Genomic DNA, 22,998 nt, shown 5'->3' on the forward strand with positions numbered 1-22,998 from the left:
GAAGTGGAAAGTTATGTTGGTGAGGCTGCACTTGGGGTATTGTGTTCAGTTTTGGTCACCTTGCTGTTGGACAGGTGGTATTACTGAACTGGCAAGAGTGCAGAAGAAATTTACAAGGATGTTGCCAGGACTCCATGCTCTGAGTTAGAGGGTGGACAAGCTAGGACTTCTTTCTTTAGACACGCCACTGCAGCAGGCCACTGTGCCTGCTTGTTTCAAGAGGGCCGACATCATCCCTGCGCTGAAGATGGCTCATTCAGCATGTCTGACTATCACCCAGTGACCCTAACTTCGGTGGTCATGAAGTGCTTTGAAAGGCTGATCATGGCATTAATCAACTCCAGCCTCCCCACTCCTCTTGACCCACTCCAATTTGCCTATCTGACCAGCAGGTCTATGTCAGGTGCCAATCACATGCCCTTCACTCCTCCCTAGAATATCTTGATACTAAGAACAGCTATGTAAGAACCCTACTCATTGACTACAGTTCAGCCTTCAACACTACAATATGAGACTGTTTACTAAACTTAGGGATCTCTGACTAAGCCCCACTCTGCAACTGGATCCTCAGTTTCCTGAAGCCACAATCAGTTTGGGGACAGTATTTCATCCTCACCAACACTCCCCTGCAGCTCCCCCCCCCAGGGGTGTGTACTCAGCCCCCGACTGTACTCACTGTATACCCATGACTGTGTCGCCAAATACCAGACTAATGCTATTTACAAGTTCGTTGATGAAACCACCATAGTTGGTCAAATCTCAGATGGCGATGAAACAAACTACAGATGGGAAGTGAAGACCTGGAAAAATGGTGCACTGAGAGAACGACCTAACTCTGAATGCTAGCAAAACTAAAGAACTCATTATTGACTTTGGGTGGGATGTTATTCATGCCCACCTACGTATTAATATCACAGGTGGAATGAATGGGGAGTGTCAAGTTCCTGTGAGTGGTCATCAACAACAAGCTTTCTGGGACTTTGTGGATGCATTGGTTACAAAGGCCCAACAACATCTCCTCTTCCTCAGGCAGCTGAGGAAATTTGGCATGACGGCGAATACCCTTGCCAACTTTTATAGGTGTGCCATTGAGAGCATTCTGTCTGGATGTATCGCTACCTGGTATGGCAACTGTACCATTCAAGATTGGAGATGGTTACAGAGGGTGGTGAACTCATCCCGGGCAATCACAAAAGCCAATCTCCCATCTATAGAATCAATCTATCAGGCCTGCTGTCAAGGAAAGGCCCCCAGCATTCTCAAAGATCCATCCCACCCTGGCAATGTTTTCCGACAACCTCTACCATCTGGGAGATGGCACAGAAGCCTGAATACACGCGCTGGTTGGTTTCGTAACAGTTTCTACTCTATTGTTGTTAGAATACTGAATGGATTGTCAAACTCTTAACATTCCCTGTACCTGTTTTTGCCACTGTTTCCCTATTATTTACTATCTATACTACTAAGTCTCGCGAGCAATACAGGCAGATCATAAAGCTTTTCACCATGCCTGGGTACACATGACAATAACATTCAATTCAATGGAGTGTAGGAGACTGAGGGAGAAACCTTATGGAAATGTGTAAGATCATGAGGCATGGAGAGGGTGACTGCACTCAGTTTTTTTTTCCCATGACTGAGGAATCGAGGACTAGAGTGCATCAGTTTAAGGGTAGTGGGGAAAGAATGAAATGGAACCTGAGGCACAACTTTTTAGAGGGTAGCGCACATCTGGAATGAGCTGTGGTGGAAGTTGAGTTTAAATGGCATTTGGATAAATATGTGGATAGGAAAGGTTTAGAAGGGCGGGGCCCAAATTGCAGGGAAATGGGGTTAGTGTGGATGGATGTTTTGGTGGGCACAGACTACTTTTGGCCAATGGGCCTGTCTCCCTGCTGTAGGACTCTGACTCTCTTTGTAAAGACAAAAAGTAGTGCATATCATACAGTAAAAGCTGGTGGCATTCTGGAGGATTGGGGGGGGGACTCTAAACCTCAGTGAAAGGTTGTTAAAAACAAATCAAAAGAGCTAAGATGAATGGAAGCCAGCAGAAAACATAAGCACTGATATCATTGGCTTAAATATATAAAAATGAAGAAAATTGTGAAAATAAATGTCAGTCCTTTAGAGGATGACAGTGGTGAGGTAATAATGGGAAACTCAAATCAGAGGCACCAAACCAATATTTTCTCTCTGCGTCACAGTAGAAGATAATCTCTTCCCAAAAACTGCAGTTACTACAGAGGATCTTGGTGAAATTACTGTAACTAAGGAGAAGGTACTAAGTAAACTTGCAGGATTAAAGGCAGGTAAGTCACTGGGGCTTGATGGCCTGCATCCTCGAGTATTAAACATGGTGGCAGCAGAGACAATAGATGCATTAGTTAGATATTTCAGAATTCACTGGATTCTCAAAAAGGTGTCCATGGATGGAAAGGTGCTGACGTGACACCCCTGTTCCAGAGAGGAGATAAGCAAAAGTAGAAAACTACAGAGGTCAAACTGTTTTATGCTGGGGAAGTTGCTGCAGTCTGGAGGAGATAACTAAACACTTGGAACAACAAAGCACATTTCACCAGTGTCAGCATGATTTCACGAGGGCAAGTTGTGCTTGGCAAACGTGCTGGATGTTTTGAGGATGTAACCAGTCATGTGGATAATAGGGATCCAGTGGATGTATTATCTAGACTTCCAAGAGGCATTTGATAAGGTGCTGCATAGTAGTCTGATCCAGAAGGTTAGATCTCAGGGGGTTAAGGATAGCATATTGGCTTGGATAGGGGATTGCCTGACTAACAGCATATAGTTGGGGCAGATGGGTCCTCGCTTGGATGGCAACCTATAACTAGTGGGTGCTGCAGCATTCAGTTGTCGCTCCTCAACTATTGCTATCTATATAAATGATTTACAAACAGGAACGGAGTGTAACATAGCAAAATTTGCTGTTGATACAAAATAAGTGGGGAAGTCGGATGTGATAGAGAATTTGCAGATATTAATAGCTTGGGAAAATGGACCAGAAACTGACAGATGAATTTAATGTGGATAAGTGTGAGGCTGTCTATTTTGTCCAGAAAAAAAGCTTAGCAAATTGTTATTTAAATGGGAAGCAGATTCTAAGTGTCAGTGCAGAGGGATCTGGGTGTCTTTGTGCATGAATTGCAGAAAGTGGGTTTGCAGATACAGCATGTAATAAAAGTGAATGGAATCCTGGCAATTATTGCAAAAGGACTGGAATATTAAGGTAAAAAAGTGATGTTACAATTAGATAATACTTTGAGACCATACCTAGAGTATTATCAAGTTTTGGTCTCCTTACTTAAGGATGTGGTGGCATTGGAGGCAGTTCCGAGGAGGTTCACCAGTTGCTTCCAAGAATGAAAGGGCTGTTGTACAAGGATTGTTGAATAGCTTGGGCTTATACTCACTGGAGTTCAGTAAAATGATGGAGGATCTGATTGAGGTATGTGAAATACCAAAGGAGATTGATAAGATTCCTCTTGTGGGACAGTCTCAAATAAGAAGTCCTAGATAGATTGAGAGAAGGTAGGTTGGTTTAAAACTGAAAGGAAAAAAAACTACTTGAGGGTTGTGAATCTGTGGAAATCTCTGCCTCTCAATGCAATGGAGGCAGTCTGTCAACAAATCCAAGGAAGAAATGGAGGTTCCTTAAAGTGAGAGAGAGAAAGAGCTCTGGGGAAAAAACAGGAATGTGGATTGAGGTTCTTTAATATGAAGTTGAGACTTTGTCTCTGAAAGGACTGTAGTAGTTGCTTTGATCAATACTGTGTGGACAGATGCATCTGTGGAAGGTACATTGAGACCTGCTTGGCTCCCTTCCCACCCTTTGCGACTTATTCTACTAGTTATGTCCTCTTGGGATTCTGCCAACTCTGTCATATCGATAACTAGTCACTCTTGATGGTGAACATTTGAAATCTCCCACCCAAATTGTGCAAAGCCCTTTCCACCTTTTGGGCTTTTTGAAGTCATGTTCAACTTTTACTAATTCCTCACTGAGGGCAGTGGGTGTGTCGTAATCAGGAGGAACTTGCCTGTTTTGATTTAATAGCAATACACACAGGATAACTCCTTTCTGTTTATATTGCACTGTGCCGTCTTAAGTGGGTTGTCCTATCAATGGGGTAGATATTGATGGTGATTTATAAGACAGTCATATTTACCAGCATCTCCAAATCATTACAGAATCATACCTTTACAGACTAGCCAAGCAATAGCCTGTCAGTGCAGGACAGCTTTTTCTATTTTTGAAACAAACCCCAGATATTGTAGCGAATTCTTTGCAGTGTCTTCAATATTGTGCTTGAAGGTGTACTTTCTGGTGCTTAGGTTTAATGCCAGGTGCTGCGTCCAGTTTTATTCCTTTGTTCTGATTTTGTAGCTATTTGATCAAACTGAGTGGTTTGCTCATTCCTTTTCAGAGGACAGTTGAAAATCTGGAGTTGCAGGTGCCGAGTAAGGGTGACAGATTTCTTTTCCAAAGGACATCAGTAAACAAGATGGCTTTTATGAAGTTTGTTACATAGTCACATTTTGCTAGCTATGAATTTTCCCCATCTGACGGTGGAATTTTTAAGCCAGTGTTCCCATACATTAGTTTAAGAGTTCTGGATTATTAGTCCAGTGATACTTGTTTGTAGGTCAAATTTTGAAGCCTGATTTTTTTTTAAAATCTGAAATTAGAGATCGACTTCTCCATGAGGTATTGTTTGAGGGATGAATATTTATCGACAAAATAGATAAAATGGGAAATTTACCTTCCCAGCAGCCGCCTGGTTCGGGAAGGTTCTCTAGTGTTTGGGCAGCGGTAACTGAAACAGACTCCGCGGATATGGCAGTTGCCCCGTACTGTTGTATTATTACAGTAACTCAGAAAACCTGGAGTGGAGTGAGACAGCTGGCAGGCTGGAAAGTCAGTGGAGCGCAGCGGGCAGGCATGTAAAGGTTGCTTGTAACTGAAGAACTAGGATGGACTTTTCCATGAGCTATATGAAAAATACAAGATTTTTGGGCCAAAATAAGGGGTTGACTTATACATTGACCTATATACAGTATTTTCACTCTGCTCTGTGCACTTTTTAACATATCCTTCAATTTGTGTTTCAGATTAAAACTTCACTATGCGAAAGAATATAAGGAGAGTGAAAAGCCACCAGCGTTTTGTGGCAATCATAAACCTGCTGTCACCATTACTTTAATCTGTCCTTCTGGAAGGAGAGAGGTTTGTAAACAGGCTGAAAATGTACTGAAGTGGAAAACTGACAGTTTGAGTGGAATGGGTCTGGGTGGGTTACTCTTCGGAGGATCAATGTGGACTTGTTGGGACAAAGGGCCTGTTTCCACACTGTAGGGAATCTCTTCAGTTAAATCTCCTCAGTTGCAAGAGTTTTTAAGCCATAGATATTTAATAATTGCTGTTTTTATTATAGCAATTTGATACCTGTTTATGGGCAGTACAGTGATTAGCACTGCTGCCTCACCGTGCCAGAGACATGGGTTCAATTCCCGCCTCGGGCAACTGTGTGGAGTTTGTACATTCTCCCAGTGTCTGTGTGGGTTTCCTCCAGGTGCTCCGGTTTCCTCCCACGGTCCAAAAATGTGCAGCTTGGGTGAATTGGCCATGCTAAATTGCCCATAGTGTTAGGTGCATTAGTCAGAGGGAAATGGGTCTGGGTGGGTTACTCTTCGGAGGATCAATGTGGACTTGTTGGGACAAAGGGCCTGTTTCCACACTGTAGGGAATCTAATAATAAAAGTGTTTAGTTATCTCCTCCAGCAACGTACCCAGTATAAAACAGTTTGAACTCTGTAGTTTTTTACTTTTTGCTTATCTCCTTTCTGGAATAGGGGTGTCACATTAGCACCTTTCCATCCATGGACACCTTTTTACCTCTTGTTAGGTGAAGGGGTAAATGTATGGGAATGGGTCTGGGTGGGTTGCTCTTCAGAGGCTCGGCGTGGACTTGTTGGGCTGAAAGGCCTGTTTCCACACTGTAAATCATGTAATCTAATCTAATTCTGCTCCTTAGAACATCTTTTTAAAAAATTTCATCAATACATATCTCCATCATTGTTTAGTGGCCTTACCTTTGAGAGCTTTGGAATTAGTGTTGACCAGGTAGTATTGTAATAAGATTTGAGTACGGTAGGAGTCCCAGAAGTTAACCATTTGTCCTTTCGAGCCTGCTGTTGCCATTCAATGTGATCATGAATGATCTTCTACGCCATTCTGCTTTGTCAGTTCGCCAAATTCTTTAACTGTCTGAGACTCAAAATCTGTTGGAGCATTGAATACTTTGAGCCTCATTGGGGAGAAGTTTCCAAAGATGTACTTAGCTTTTGAAGAAATTTTTCCTCCGTTCGGTCTGAATTGTTCAAGACTTAAGATTAGATTCCCTACAGTGTGGAAACAGGCCCTTTGGCCCAACATGTCCACACCGGCCCTCCGAAGAGTAACCCACCCAGACCCATTTCCCTCTGATTAATGCACCTAACACTATGGACAATTTAGCATGGCTAATCCACCTAAACTGCACATCTTTGGACTGTGGGAGGAAACTGGAGCACCTGGAGGAAACGCACGCAGACACTGAGGGAATGTGCAAACTCCACACAGACAGTTGCCTCAGTCTGGAATTGAACCCAGGTCCCTGACGCTGTGAGGCAGCAGTGCTAGCCACAGTGCCACCCCTTAGCCTGAAGTTATCTGTATTCTAAATTCCCCAAACAAAGGACCTTTCGGCATTCGCCTTGTTGATTTTCCTTCAGAATTTTGTTTATTTCAACAAAATCACCTCCCATTTGTCATTCTTCTAAATTCCAGGAAGGGAAGACTTAATTTACTGAGCCTGTCATTAGGGGCTAAACCCATCCATTTCAGGCAATGTCTCATGAAGCTGCTCTATGCTGCTTCAAAGCAAGCGTGTTCTTCCTTACAACCGTACACAATTTTTCTCTCTATAGAAGTGCAGTCTTAAAGTGCTATACAGCTATGAGCGAGAGTTCCTTATGCTTGTACTCCAGTGCCCTTTCTTTAAAAGACCATGTGCCATTTGACCAACTAAATCATTGCTGTGTTTCTTGTAAGGGGGCACAATTTTTCAACATCAACATTTGAAGGGTTTAAGTCTTTGAAATATTTTGTTACTGTCCTCAATGAGAATCTCTTAAATTCACATGATACCTGCCTTATTGCTCATTTTCTGACGCTACCTTTATTTTTGCAGCCTCTGTGGTCTTACAATTTACATTCCCATCAGCTTTCTTTACTTCTGTTACTACGTTATATTGTATCAAAGTTTCTTTAGAAGCTGAGATTTCCTGTCGTTTCATCCCCTAAAATTTAAATTTGTTTACACTTTATTTGTATTTTCTGTTTCTCTGGAACATGACTTCTGTTTAGTTAAATAAGTTATTCTTAAAATTGAAAAAGGACAGACTTTATGCATGTAACATGCAATTCTGGTATTAATAATTTGCAATTTGAATTCTAGATTATTCATTCAAAAGCACGACACTGCATTTAGCTGTGACAGTGTGGCTGAGAAAGAAGAACATTTGCTTAAATTGCTAATGTCATTTTAATGCTTGCCAAAAAATGAAGTTTCTGTTCTTAATTTAAGGATGGAAGTTGCGATACAGTGTAGCCTTGATCTCCCAGCAATTTTTTACTATCTCCTCAAAGTCCCTTTCTTGGCAAGCATAAGGACAGCTTAACATATTGCTATGGATTCCATGCAATGTTTTGTTCAATTTCTTGACTTTTAGATCTTGGAATCCTCGATGTTCATTACTAAGTTTTGCCATATTTCTGAATTTGAGAAAATAAGATTCGTAATCCATTACATTGAACTAGGTAAATAGGCATGTTTAATTTTATTTTGGAACCAGCGTAAGTTGGTTTGCAGTTACTGTACATGAAACAATTTTCACAAATTCAGCGATTTCAGGCATTGCGAAACTTTTAGAATTTGCATTTTTGATTTTATGATCTTGACTTACTGATGCAAATATGTTTGTTTTTAATAGGGTACAGATCCCAAGTTAATAGCTAGTACTAACTGTCGCTTTGAAGTTGAATGGGTCACTGAATATGCCTGCCCCAGAGATTACTTAGAAAGTCATAACTGCAAGCTTGTAAGTGACCAGCATGACCTCTCCATTGATCTGACTCCCCTCACATTGCCTGGTAAGTATACTGTTACAAAATAATAAATGCATAATCACACCTGCAATAACTTAGATAACTACAGGCGTCTCGAGTAGTTAAATAAATGGTACAAATGCAGATTAAATTTTCTCCTAGAATCCCAGTGTGGAAACTGGCCCTTTGGCCCCACAAGTCCACACCTACCCTTAGAGTAACCCACCCAGACCCATTTCTCTGCCCTTTTTTATCCTATATTTACCCCTGACTAACATACCTAACCTACACATTCCTGAGCACTTTGGGCAATTTAGTGTGGCCAATTCACCTAACCTGCACATCTTTGTGGATTGTGGGAGAAAACCAGAGCACCTGAAGGAAGCCCACGCAGACATTGAGAATGTGCAAACTCCACAGTTGCACAAGGCTGGAATTCAACACACATCCCTGGCACTGAGGCAACAGTGCTAACCACTAAGTTGCCGTGTCATCCTAATTCTCTTGGTTTTAGTATCAATTTTCACATTTTAAAGAGCCCATATTTCACTGAAGTCTTTGTATACATTTTTTTCTATAATTACCCAAGATTGTAGCTTGATTTTCTCTTCTTGCTTTCAACCCCAAAGTTTTATCTGATTTGTAGATACATTTTAAAAAAAAAAACATTTTCAGGAATAGTACCAATTTAAATGAGATTAACAAATCTGCATGAGGCTAGCGAAGGGAATACATTCCCTGTTGATGTGGTTGTCACCTTTCCGTGCTTTTAAGGAAGTGTCCATGATTTATGTACATCTTAAGTGAGTGCTGTGATATTAGATGGGCTGTTGATAAAGGAAAGGTAAAATCACCATAGTCCCAGGGTAGCTCAGTCATTAAAGAGAGGGGACTGGTGGTAGATTTTAATGACTTGGGCAAGAGTTGAGACGCCAGTACAGGAAATGAACTTGTGCTGTTGGCATTACTCTCTCATCCAGCAAACTGTGTATACCAGCCCCTTCAAGCTGCTTGTTGATATCTCCATATGCAGATGCTGAAAGAGTAGAATCTGTTAGGTTTCTTTTCAGAAATTAGATTGGGAGCTCTCCTGGCCTACAATGCACTTCCTTGTGAAAGCTTAGGGAAGCTCCATTTTTGTCTAACTTACTGAAATGTCTGTCATTAAGGTAAATTTTCAGTGTACTTCTAAATTGAAACTAGAATGAAGTGACTTTAAAAACTAAATACAAATTGAAAGATCTAGGGACGGTCTGCATTCTGAGTTCAGTACTTAGGAAAAGTTTTTTTGTGGGATACCTGTTAGCATGACAGGAAAAGGATGCATTTGAGCTGAGTGGGACCATATCTTAATGGAAAAAGTATATCATGAGGTGACAAAGGCTTTAATAAACCCCTTGAAGGGGTTTGCAGGGGACACCGTGAAACAAGAGGAGAGACCATTGACCATATTAAACTAAGGAAGGCTACAAATTAATACTTGTAGAAAACAGAAGCACAAAACATTGGATACAAATAAGGTGAGGAGCAGCTGTTTTAAGAACTGGATTAGATTCTGTTCAGAGATGTCTCATGTCTCCAAGAAAATAGGTGGACTGGTGAGTAATATCTTGAGAAACCAGGCAATGTCGGGATTGCGGAGGCATGACTCTGGGGAAAAATCATTTAAGAATTCAATGTTAGACTCTAATCTATTTAGAAAGAGAGAAGATAAAGCAGTTGCATTTAGAGACAGCAAATTAGAAAACGGTAAACAGTAAAAATAGAATGCAAAAGGACAGGCTTAATAGATTTATTAACAAGTCAGTTGGTTCAACTAGGATTAGTCTGCAAAACACCTAATAAGAAAAGTGGGATGAAAAAAAGTGAACAACTGGGGAGATGAATCAAAGCATTGAACAATCATGTGGAGCATGTTCCTGCCTCAGCAAGGAAACTGGGTTCAAGTCCCAAACTTTAGTTACCTGGAATGATTAACCAAAAGTTGGGGAAAGGAGAGAAGGGAATGATGTTGCCGCAATCTTTGCAGGGCTCTTGCATATTGGGTTTAGTAAGCTCAGTAAGAAATGCATGGCACTGATTATGGGAAAATGAATTGGAGAAAATGAATAGTAGAAGTAGTGGAATATGGTGATAAGTGACAATGGTAATGTATGGTTTGGATAATATTTGAGCAAATTTAATTTTTCAGGGTGATAAAGTAAAAGGATAGCTGACTTTAAAGGGCTGGAATTGGAATTCGTATGAAGAAAATGGACAACTGTAGTGGCAAACTCTACTAGAATAAAAGTAGAAAATATTAAAATGGTGCTCAATAGAACCCAGAAAATGCAAATTGCTTAAATAAAAACTAAACTAATCACTACTGAAGCATGATTAAAATCATAACAGTAAAAATGAGGCTAACGGAAGTACAGAGAAAATGAATATTAATACAAAGACGAAGATTAAAAAAGATGAGGCAATATGAAGCTAAATTATCAATGATCATAAAGCATAATGGTAGAATATTCTCCAAGCAAATGAATAAAACACAGCAAAGTATGTTTGTGTATAGACTAAGGGGTGATCAGGACAATCTCTGGCAGCAATAGTGAATAAATAATACAAAATAATCATTTATCAAGGAGATGGATCACCACCTCTTCAGAAGATGAGATTCAAAATTATGTAACTGCATGTAAATGGAGAAATATTAAATAAACCCATCAGAGGGTGAAATCCCTGGTCAGATGGAAAGAAGGCTCAACGAACAGGTCGCATTGATACATTTTAAAATTTTGTTTGCCATTCTACTAGAAACATAAAGAACCAGAAGAAGGCCATTTAGCTCTTTTAAACCTGTTCTACTATCCAAAAAGATAAGTGATCTGCTCTGGGACTGATTTTTCATTCCAATTCTTGAATCCATGTGAAAGATCATTGAAACTTTATACTGCGCATAATTTGTATTTAAAAAGGTTCAAACTTCTTCTCTGTATTTGAGGTTTGGTTGAATTGTGCACGTTAAAAGCAGTGCATGGTAGAAGAAACATTAATCTGACTGTTTTAAATATAACTTTTACAGTGCTACATTTATATTGAGAATAAAAAGTTTACATAAATTCAAATGATTACAACCCTGCCAAATAGAATAGCTAAACTATTGCAGGATGACAGTAGTTAAACCAAAGGAAGCCTATTCAGCTATTTTGTGCACCTGCTTTGAGTAATTCAATGTAAATCCTTCTCACTTTCAGCAAAATCTTGCAAGTTCTTTTAGTTTTAAATAAGTATTAATTATTTTGCCTCCATTAATTAAACCTGTCTCTTTCATATTGTCAGACAATGCCTTCAAACCCTAATCCTTTCCAACATAAAGTTCCTCCTTGTGTTGCTTTTGCCAGTTTTTAAAATCTCTGCCACCTTCAAACCTTTTACAAGTGAGAACTCCATTTAGGACCTTCATGGTTTTCAAATCTTCTATCACATCCTGTTGGCCTCCTTCAATCTAGCTTTGTAACTGAAGCCCTTATATCAGCAACCATTTTTTGTTAATCCTTTTTGCAATCTCTGCCTTCTCATTTTTCCTAAACTGGTGCTTAGAATTCTATGCACTGCACCACCTATGGTTGTACACTACTTTGTTCTTCTACACCCCTAATAATAACATCTTGGATATTGTATGTTTTACTAACCATGCTATCTACCTATCCTTTTAATGATTTATGCATGCTGTGTTCTACATTCTTCTACTCCTTTTAAGTTTACGCTTTATTTTGTATTTTCTGTTTTGCTATCAATTAGTCATTTCGTTTATAGCACTGCAACTTTGTGTAAAATAGTTAGACACAAGCAGAAATGGATTTTGAAGTCAAACTTGATTGCTAATATTGAAACTGATATTACACCTTGAACTGTATTTTTCACGATGTGGACATGCCGATATTGGACTAAGGTGGACAAATTATTTGCCAGCTTATTTGAAATGACAAGCTTTCAAAGCCCTGTTGAAGGACCAGTGCTCCAAAAGCTTGAATTCCAATAAACCTGCTATACTATAACCTGGTGTCTTGTGATTTGACTTTGTAATTTTCACAAGGAATAATCATCTCGATATAGCGTATGCTTGATTTTCGATTTCTCAGAAATTTTAATTACTTGAGCCATACTTATGAAAAGAGCATCAATTGGATTAATTCCTCCAGAGCTTCCAAGCATGCTTCCTTTGACAAGTTACGTTTGGGGAGGAAAAAGACCTTTAGTGGCTTGGTTTGCTTGCAGTCAACATGACTGCCTTTTGTCGCAAAGTTTGAGACTGTGTTTTATGTAACGTGTGCAAACAAGTTGACAAAGCTGACAATCATTTTGTTTATTTTAATGGCTTTCATACTGCTTCTGGTTTTAAATGTATTCCTGTTCACCTTTTGTGCTTTAATTTTTTTTTTTTGTCCAGCATCTAGTAATCCATATCACGTCGTCCCCAAGAAGAATGACGACGCCACTGATGAATACTATTATTACCTGAATGTGTGTGGACCGATCAGTGCTGCTGTTTGCCACGATGGTAGAGGTTTTGTAGCAGCATGTCAAACTAAACCAGATGTTTCTTTCAGTAAGGTTGCAGGACGATATCAAAATCAGACACTCAGGTATGTAGTCATTTGGTTGAGATAAAGGTGTCTGTCAATTCTAAATGGTAACCATGACATCTGGGAAATTGGTATAAGTGACTCTCAGCAAATGTTATTGAAATGGTAATGGATTAATTTTCATGTTGATTATTCCATTTTGACTCTTCCTACGTTGCAACTGTGATTGCACTTAAAGTATTTTACTGCTTGCAAAGCACTCTGGGTTGCCCTTGGTACTGAATAAAATACAATAGAAAACAACTGTGGATGGTGGAGATTTGAAACAAAAACCTATTTCTGGCAAAACTCAGCATTTCTGGCAAAGAAAGTAAAGTAAACATTTTGAATCTGTTGACTCTTTATAGCCTCTGATAAAGAATCACCAGACTCGGTGTTAATTCTGCTTTCTTCCCACCCATGCTGCCAGACCTGTTGAGTTTCTGCAACAATTTGACTTTGTTTAATATAAAGAACAAGCTTTGTTCAGTGTTTCTGTCACTCCCTAAGACCACCACCTTCTCGGCTGGAACTATTTTGTCAACATTTGGAGCAAATGGCAAGCCTGTCAAATTCCAGTTTATCTCAAAATTGAGAATATTTTAGCTTTGTTGACAGTGCTGAATAATTGGTTCGTGCATGATTCAAGTGACTTTTTTGTTCATGTGGCATGTTGGTATAATTTGGTACATGTCAATATTGGGAAAACACATTCTCAAATATTGCGTTGTAGTTCAATAGCAGCTTGTGCTTTATATTATGGCTGTAATGTAACAAATCAGACGGCACTTCACGGGCAGAAATTGTTATGGAGCCGTGAGACCGGTTGACCAACACTTGGCCAAAAGAAATACATTTGATCTAGGAGAAAGAGGGCACAACTGGAGAAGTAGAAGTTTAGAGACAATTGCAAATATTGTAACTGAGGCTTTGAGGAACGACTGCCAAAGGAGAAGCAAATTGTATTGGAGATGCACAAAAGTCCAATTTACAGGCAATGCTCAGTATTTTGGAGCTAGTGAGCTCAGATGGAGAGAAGGGGTTTAACACTAAGAATGTGAAGTTTTAAAGTCAAGAGCTTGCCAACTAGCTGCGGTGTCTGCTCCCTAAACATGGTGTGATGCGAAACAGAATTGGCACTGGTTGTTTACACTTCCATGTATCCAAAGCCTTGGGTTAAGATATTTTTGAGGTCATCTATTGATAAAACTTAGCAACACCAATGTAGGCAAACTAGTTGTTTGGCCCATTGTTATAGAATAAATTACATTTGAGGCCCCTGTAGTAGTGTGCATGTTGACAAAATGATTTGCGAGAAGTGTAAATATTTGGATTCACAGAATTAACTAGAAATTCTTTTCAGTTCAGTAATTTTGCTCATTTAGCAAGTAATCCTGTCCCATAATTTGTTCTAGTTGTCCAAAGCTGGTTTGTTACCAGAGTCTTCAGATTTCAAGGCTATTTGAATTCCATTATTTTGGTCGAGGGAAAAGAAACAATTGTGCAACATTTTGCAAAATACTAAACCTTTTAAATAGTCACCAAACAGTTGACACTTGGAGTGACAATCACAGCCAGGGTAAAATGAAGTTAAATATGTTATGATATTCCTTTCTGATTTGAACAGCTTCTCTGAAGTTCCTTTTATTTGTTTTTTTTTTCATTGACATTCGTTCATGAATGGTTGTGGATAATTAAACAGCTGAGAAGTAGAGACTCCACAAATATATCAAGCTCCATGATGGCAGGGCCTGTCACATCAGTGCAACAGTTGAGTTTGAAGCATTTGTGACCATCTTTCGCCAGGAGTGCCAAGTAAAAGATCCAGCATGGCCTTTTCTTGAGGTCCCTAGTATTACAGATTCCAGTCGGCAGCCAATTCACTTCACTTGATTTCAAGTGAAATCAAGAAATGGCTGAAGGCACTGCTCACAATGGGCTCTGACAACATTCCAACAATTGTCATTGAACTGGGCTCTTAAGCAGCGTGTGTCATAAAAGCCAATCAGTAATAACTGAGAATCTAGCCATCACTTGATTGATATTCAGTAGCAGTACCATCACTGAATCTCTTTCAAGAAGAGCTGGGAGGGCTACCCTTTAATAGAAGCTGATCTGGGCCTGTCAACAAAAAATGTTAAACAACAGTAACTTAAAGGTTAAGAATTGAGATCTGTCTCCTGACACTCAAATGCCTATCATCTGCAAGGCACAGTCAGGATTGTGATGCTCTCCTTTTTGCTTGGATGAGTGCGGCTCCAGCAAAACCTGAAGCTCCATACCATTCAGGGTGAAGTAGCCCAACTAATAACATACTGTCCACTAAATTCAACATTCACTCCTTCCTCCATTGTATATAGCTTCTATAAGATGCACTGCAGAAACTCATCGAGTTATTTGACAGCCGTTCCCAAAACTGATTTTTGGTACTGAGGAAATATGCAGCAGATATACGGAGACAATACTATCTGCTTATCTCCCCTCTAATCTATACGTTATCCTGACCTAGAACAATAGTTCCATTCCTTCGTTGTAAGTTAGTCAAAATCCTGGAAAACCTTCCTTTATCAGCGCTGTGAACATGAATACTTCACGTGCATTGCAGATGTTCAAGAAGGCAGTTTACCACCACCAGAAGGATAATTTTGTATAGTCAACTAATACTAGCCTATTAATCACTGCCCATATCTTGTGAATGAAGTAGTAAAGGTCTACTATGCCACCATTGTAAATGGGTAAAACGAGGTGTTGAAAAAATGGATTTCAGAGATGCCCAACCTGATTAACAGCCACTGTTTTAACTTAAGGAGCTACAGTGATAGTCACAATTTATTTTGATTTCTGATGACTTGCCCAACCTGTGCCTAGAAAGCAACTAATGACGTTAGCAGCCAGATTAAGCACAGTTAAAACATGGGAATGAATAATCCAGTTCTGAGGCATAAATTGTCAAAATATTGTTCTGAGGATTTGTAATGCACTGATCTATCAAGTTCCTTTTATCATGGCTTTCAAGGAAGAGGTTTTCTCAAGTAGATTTACAATACTGATTTTGATGTTAAAGCTCATACTGTCCATCTTTTAATATGCTGACTATATCTAAGTCAATTGTTTGGCAATATATGCAGCCATTTTGTGCAAGCTAAAAGGAACAGGAGTAAACCATATGATCCTTTAAATCTGCTTCACTACTTGTCACCAACATGACTGATTTTTCTACCATAGCATCAATTTCTTGCCCTACACGTGCTTAATTTCATTGGTATCCACAAATCTGTCTATTTGATCAGCCACTTGAATATATTGAATAACTAAGCATTCACAGTCCTCTGAGAGTAAAGAGTTCCAAAAATTCTCATCTAACAGGTTAAGAAATGTCTTTTCACCTTCACTTCAAATGACCAACCCGGAGATTTTGATCCCCTAGTTTTCAACCCTACAACTGGAGAGGCAACCTTTCTCCACCTACTTTATCAAGCTCTTTAAGAATATTTGTCTCAATAAGATCATCTTTCATTTTTTTCACTTCAGAGAAAAAGGCTCACTTTACTTCAATATTCTTAGTAGGACAGCTCCTAGGAATCAAGTTAATCAATCTCCAGTGTATGCCTAGGTAGGAGATCAAAGTTGTCTGCCTTACTGTATATGCCCAACCCTTTTATGATGAAGGCTGATATAACATTTGCTTTCCTAATTGCTTGCTTGCTAAAGCAAGCAAGCACGCATCCCCTGAATATTAATACTTTCTAGTCTTTATCCTTTCAGATAAAGGCAATTTGCTATTTTTCTGACCAACTTCACTTTTCTGTCCCTTCCATTATATTCCATCTGTCATCACTATGCTCAACCTGTCTACTGTTTTGTAACCTATTTTTCCTTCTTGGTGCTTTACTCATGATAAAGATAATAAAGTTGAAAAGATGTTTGGTTTCCCTTACTCTAATTAACATTTATTGTAAATAACCGAGCTTCAAGCACCGGTGCTTATAGTACCCTTTAGCTATTACCTATCAGCTCAAATGTTTGTTTCTTTATTTTTCTGCCTGTTGACCGATGCTCATTCTGTGGGAAAGTTTTACACCGAGTTTTGAGCTCTAACTTTTTGTGGGGCACTTGATCAAATCTCTATAAAAATTCAAATTTGGTACATCCAACTTTTTCTGCAGGCAGTTGAGTGGAAGTGAGATATTAGTGGCTATGATTCTATTGATGGATCTGTGAACCCAACCATAACCTTATACAGTGAGGACTTCAGCTGTTGGCTGATAGAAGTGATGGAAAACTGTTGACTCAAACAGCTATTTTTTTTAACCTTGTTCAGTTCCCCCTCAGAAATATCTTGTTGAATTAGAAGGTCTTAATATCACTTTTTTTGGATGATAGGAATGTACTAGAATATCAAAACTAGTGTATCTTTGTCCTGAGGTTTGAGATAGCTGCATGGTCCTGGACATTCTTTGCTTTTAATTCCATTAATTTCTCCAATGTTACTTTTCAGATTTCTTTCCTGCTTTAATTAGACCTCTGGTACTCCACCCTGCAGCATTTTGTGTTTGCATGTGGAAGAGAAAGTATTGATAAATGTTGTTTCTGGTTTACTCCCAAACCCAAATTTTTCCTGTCTCAAATGGATTCATGTTTGCTTTTTCCAATCCTTTCTTCCTTCTTAAAGCTTTTGTCTATTATGATATGTATTGTATGAATGCTTATAATATTTCTTTCCGGTTTCCTCATTTTTTTAAAAAAACTTGGTCAGTCTGCTGGTCGTCATTTGTTCGTAATCGGACTTGCTCTTTATTCTGGCAATTGTATACTTTTTCTTAATGTAATACTGTGCAGAACTTCTAATTAGCTGGGGTAATTAGAAGGGCTTCATGTTTTACATCCTTCAAGGGAATGTATAATGTCAGTTATGAATTATTTCTTGAATGTACTCTAGCAAAGACAGTTCTTAAGAAATTACTAATTAACTGCCTCATTACAAAGGACTGGTTCAAAACAAATCCTGATACTTTGGGTCCTTGACAGATTCTTGTAAGGAATGGTCATGATTGTATTTTTTCCCTAACACGTTGTTTTGCTCATGTCTGCCCAGTCTCTGAAGATTTAGAGATTATTGTACAATTATTTGTATTAATCTTGAAACTTCTCCAATTTCCTATGTGGTCTGATATGAAGATACCAATCACTATTACAAAACCTTTATTATGCTCCTTCAATATGCTGATTTCACTTTAGATATTGATTTTTCAGTATGCTTCTATCCTATCTTATATGATCACGATCTTCATTTTCCATTTGTCTCTTTCCATTTTCTCCATCGTTTGATGCCCAAACCAATGTCTCAGCAGCTATCAAATCAATTCTATTTGTGCCTTTGATTTATCTAGTATTCCAATATAATAGTTTTTAATGCATTTGGTATGTGATGGAGTTTGCATTCAATTAAGGACAGGAGTAGGCCATTCACCCCTTCAAGCCTTTTCTGTCATTTACAAAGGTTATTGTTGATCTGATTGTAATCTTAAATCTGTATTACTACCTAACCACGATACCTTCACACCCTCATTTCTGGGTTCTATCTGCATTGGCTTGAAAAATATTTGAAGACTAAGCTTCCCCTGTCATTTCAGGAAGAAGATTTAAAAGTACTTAATCCTCTTGCCTCATCTGTTTTAAGTGGGCAATCCCTATTTTTATATACAGACTCTCAATTTTAGAATTCTTCTGTCAGCGGACACATTCTCTCTACATCTGCTCTTTCGATGTCAATCAAAATTGCCTCTTAATTTTTTTTCAATTTTTTTTTAAACTGACCTGTTCAGAGATGTTATTACGCAACTCTGCATCAGATGGGACTTGAACACCAGGGTAGGGACACTACCACTGCACCACAAGAATCCCTCAAATTGCCTTTTGCTCTTTTGTTCCTGCTTCTCAATGCTGCCTGACCTGCTGTGCTTTTCCAGCACCACTCTAACCTAGACTCTGGCTTCCGGCATCTGCAGACCTTTTAGCTTTTATGTAATTCAATTCAAGCTTATCCTATTCAGCTTTTCCACATAAGGCAATTTCCCCATTCCAGTTAGTCTAGTAAACCACTCTGGTTTCTTAGTTATTTAATATAACATTTATTAGATGAATAAACTCCTTTGCTTAAGAGATTGCACACATTTGAGGGGGAGGGAAGTGAAGTTAAAGCCCAAGATCATTGAGGATAGTCTTGAATGATGGAGCAGACTCAATAGACCACATTGTCTACTCTGATTTCTTATATGCTGTTGTCCCATCCTGGCATGCCCCTTGTCTTTACACAAAACCTTAATCTCTGCTGGTTTGATATTTCTCTTTAGACTTGTAGCGTCATCCTTACCTGAACCCTTCCTTACCTTCCCACTTCAAATATTATATGAAAGCTCTTGTTAACCTTTAGTTAGTTAATTCACCAGGGCACTGGGTTTCTCTCTTATCTCCACACTGATGCCAGTGCCCCATGAACTCAAATCTATTCCTCCCAAAGTCATGATTCAGTCACTCATTTAAGCCTTAAATCTTTTTTCACCCTGTACCAATTTCCTCATGACTCTGATTCTAATCCTGCAGTTATTAACATTTGAGGCTTTAGCCTTTTTAATTTGAACCATAGCTCATGAAAATTGATCTTATTCAGTGCCAAATCATTTAAGACCCAAGTGAAGGATGCTACCTTTTAAGCTGGACAAGATTTTTTAAATGCTGAGGCAATACTTTAAAAAAAAATGTTATTTCTCAGACAGATGATTAATGTTGTTTTGCTGGTTCTTTTGAAAAGACTGTTCTTGGCTCATGCAGGTCCTATATTTGGCAATCGCATTTTTGGAAACTCTTTTTAAGCTTTCAGGGATCAAATTTGGGCAATAAAGTTGTGGAATCCTTAATTCAAACAGAGCAAGCCATGTAAATCATTCCTACATAGCCTTTTATCCAGTGAGTAGTTTTATTAATAAATTCCTTTTTTGAACAAAATTGCTTTCAAAGATGTTCAGGGTTTGGGCATGGAAAATACTAAGTGATGCAAGGACTTGGATGGGCTCTGGTGTACCTAGCGTATAAAAAGCTGCTGTTTTGACCAAAGTAGTTTTGTGGACCTGATGATTCATGTGATAAGATCTGTGTTAGGTACATCAATTGACTGCAATAATTGAATAATCCCTTGAAGCTGTCATTAGCATAAGACTGGTCAAAATTCCCGTTTCAGGGCAACTAGGTTCATACTGTAAATCTGAAATGAAAAGCAGTTGAATTGTGGTCTTGATTTGCTCTCAAACATATAAAAGATGTTGGAGTGTTTGAGAATAAAACTGTTTTTATTATGTAGCCCTTCTGCCATTAGCGAATATCAGTGTTTCATGGGCCCTTAGGGTGCTCCACAGCTCAGTAGTCAAAATTAGTTCATCTAATTTTGTGCAATATATTTGTGTTGCTGGAAACTTAGCTGGCCACACAATTTAGCACTGCTATAATTTAGAATAAAATTGAGATAACTTTGTTCTTTTGGTTGTGTATTCATTTACAATAGGTACTCTGATGGTGATCTTACATTGATATATCCTGATGGTAATTCATGCAGTTCTGGATTCCGAAGAATGACAATAATAAACTTTTATTGTAATGAATCAGCTGGTAAGCTTAATACAAAATGTATGGTTTGTGTGCATGTGCCAAGTATGCAATCCATCTAAGAGGACGTGAGAAAAGTATATTGTAACATTAGCTTATGCATTATTGAGATTATACTTGAATTAAGTGCTGTGCATTTCAAACTTGTTTGACATTTTCCAATCAGTTAAATTTTCGTTTGGTTTTATTTTTCTAAAAGGAGGTGATACTTTTCAGCGTGGTTGGTTGTTTAGAAATCTGAAGTGAAGAAACACTGAAGGCTAATTTTTGTCTTCTAACAAATATTGTATTGCATAAGTATTTAATAGCCTGATATTACAACAATTGTTTTTGAAAGTATTATCTAGATACAATCTTAACTGTCGATGTCCATTTTATTGTCTGTGTGCTAGATTAAACTAAAGTGCCATTATTAGGATCGATCATGTTTGTAAAATTGATTGGGGGAAATGAAGGTAAAACTAGATAATCCATAGCATACTAGCTATGCGTTCAACATATTCGATCTGTGTTTATGCAAAATACACACTTTCTTTCCTCCCCACTCTAAATACCTCTTCCCTTCCTCCACATACTCCTCTTTTGCCTTCTCCATAATAAGTGCATAACTATCTGTTTGCATCTTCAGAAGTATGGCTTCAGGTTCCATATTCCCACCAGAGAAAAGCTACTTCCTTGTTTTTAAAGTGTAATGATTCACCCTCTGATAAATTGGAGGGATTCTGAGGGACAGGAATTGCATGTATTTGGAAAGGCAAGGACTGATTAGGGATAGTCAACATGGCTTAGTGCAGGGGAAGTAGTGTCTCACTAATTTGGTTGAGTTGTTTGAAGAGGAGATTAAGAGAACTAATGATGTCAGAGCAGTAGATGCTTTTGATATGGACTTTAGTAAGGCGTTCAGCAAGGTTCATGTTTGGTAGACTATTATCAAGGTTAGACTTCCTGGGATACAGAGAGAACTAGCCATTTGGATACAAAATTGGCTAGAAGCTGGGAGGCAGAGGGTGATGGCAGAGAGGTACTTTTTGGACTGGAGGCCTGTGACCCAGCAGTGTGCCGCAGGGATTGATCTGGATCCACTGCATTTTGTCATTTACAGAGGCACTTTGATGATCCGGCATTCGATTATCTGAATATTGGATTATCTGGTAAGATTACAAGGTCTTGATCCTTGGCTAAACTGTTATCTGGCATTCTATTAACCCACAAATACCCACTGCCCAAGTTCTTCGGATAATCGAAGTTCCTCTGAATATAAGTTTGGATTTAAATATAGGAGATTTGGTTAGTAAATTTGCAGATAACAGCAAAACTGATACTGTAGTTGCCAGCGAAGGAGGTTACTTCAGAGTACAGTAAGACATTGATCAGATGGGCTGAGGAGCGGAGATTGGAGCTTAACTTAGATAAACATGGTGCTATATTTTGGTAGGGCAAATCAGGGCAGGACTTGTATACTTAAGGTCCTGGAGAACGTTGCTGAACAAGAGATCATGGAGTGCAGGTTCATAGTTCCTTGATAGTGAAGTCTCAATTAGTTGGGACCATGAAGAAAGCATTTAGCACACTTTCCTCTATTGGTCAGTGCATTGAGTATAGGAGTTGGGAGGGCATGTTGCGACTGCACAGGACATTGATTAGGCCATTTTTGGAAAAGGTGTTCAATTCTGGTCTCCTGTCAGAAAGGTGTGAAACTTAAAAGGGTTCAGAAAGGATTTACAGCAATGTTGGCAGGGTTGGAGGGCTTTAGCTATAAGGTCGGGCTTAATACCTGGGGTTGTTATCTCTGGAGTGTTGGGGGCTGAGGGATGACCTCTGATTTTAAAAATAAAAAGTTGAGTATGGATAGCATGAATAGTCAAGGTCTTTTCCCCAGGTTAGGGGAGTCTAAAATGAGGGCATGGGTTTAAGGTAAGAGGGAAAGATTTAAAAGGGACCAGGGGCAGCCTTTTGATGCAGAAGGTGGTGTGGAGTTGCTAGAGGAAATGATGGAAGCTGATACAATTAAAACATTTGAAAAGGCATCTGGATGGCTATATAAATAGGATGGGCTTAGAGTCAAATGGACCAAATGCTGACTACGTTAATTTAGGATATCTGGTTGGCATGGACGAATTGGACTGAAGGGTGTGTTTCCATGCTGTACATCTCTTTTGTTTTAAGTTGATGAGAAATTGCAATGCTCTAGAGATGGGATATTGCAGAAACAGTGTGTTCTTGAAAAAGTAACCAGTCTAGCAGGCTTGATACACTCTCTAGGAGAAAGTGAGAATTGCAGGTGCTGGAGATCAGAGCTGAAAATGTATTGCTGGAAAAGTGCAGCAGGTCAGGCGGCAACCAAGGAGCAGGAGAATCGATGTTTCGGGCATGAGCCTGAAGAAGGATTCCTGAAGAAGGGCTCATGCTTGATACACTGTCTAATCTACTTAGCCATCCTCCTCAACTTTTATATTCGATGCTGTTCAATTTGACACTTAGATTTATCAACATTTATTTTGTGAAATGCATTTTATTTTTTGTCACTCATTTAAATTGAATGCTGTGCATCTATATATTCATATA

At 38.9% G+C, this 22,998-nt stretch overlaps 1 protein-coding gene across 2 annotated transcripts in view; it reads left to right on the plus strand.

Annotated features, from left to right (window-relative positions):
* igf2r (insulin-like growth factor 2 receptor) overlaps window positions 1-22,998 on the plus strand; it is a 212,167-nt gene that overhangs the window by 51,867 nt on the left and 137,302 nt on the right. For both annotated transcript variants that reach the window (XM_043696288.1, XM_043696289.1), the window contains 4 exons: window positions 5,128-5,242; window positions 8,050-8,209; window positions 12,600-12,795; window positions 20,333-20,436. In XM_043696288.1, the coding sequence (XP_043552223.1) occupies window positions 5,128-5,242; window positions 8,050-8,209; window positions 12,600-12,795; window positions 20,333-20,436 (575 nt within the window). The remainder of the gene's footprint in view (window positions 1-5,127; window positions 5,243-8,049; window positions 8,210-12,599; window positions 12,796-20,332; window positions 20,437-22,998) is intronic.

Source organism: Chiloscyllium plagiosum, chromosome 9 (genome assembly GCF_004010195.1).
Source record: "Chiloscyllium plagiosum isolate BGI_BamShark_2017 chromosome 9, ASM401019v2, whole genome shotgun sequence".
NCBI classification, from domain to species: domain Eukaryota; kingdom Metazoa; phylum Chordata; class Chondrichthyes; order Orectolobiformes; family Hemiscylliidae; genus Chiloscyllium; species Chiloscyllium plagiosum.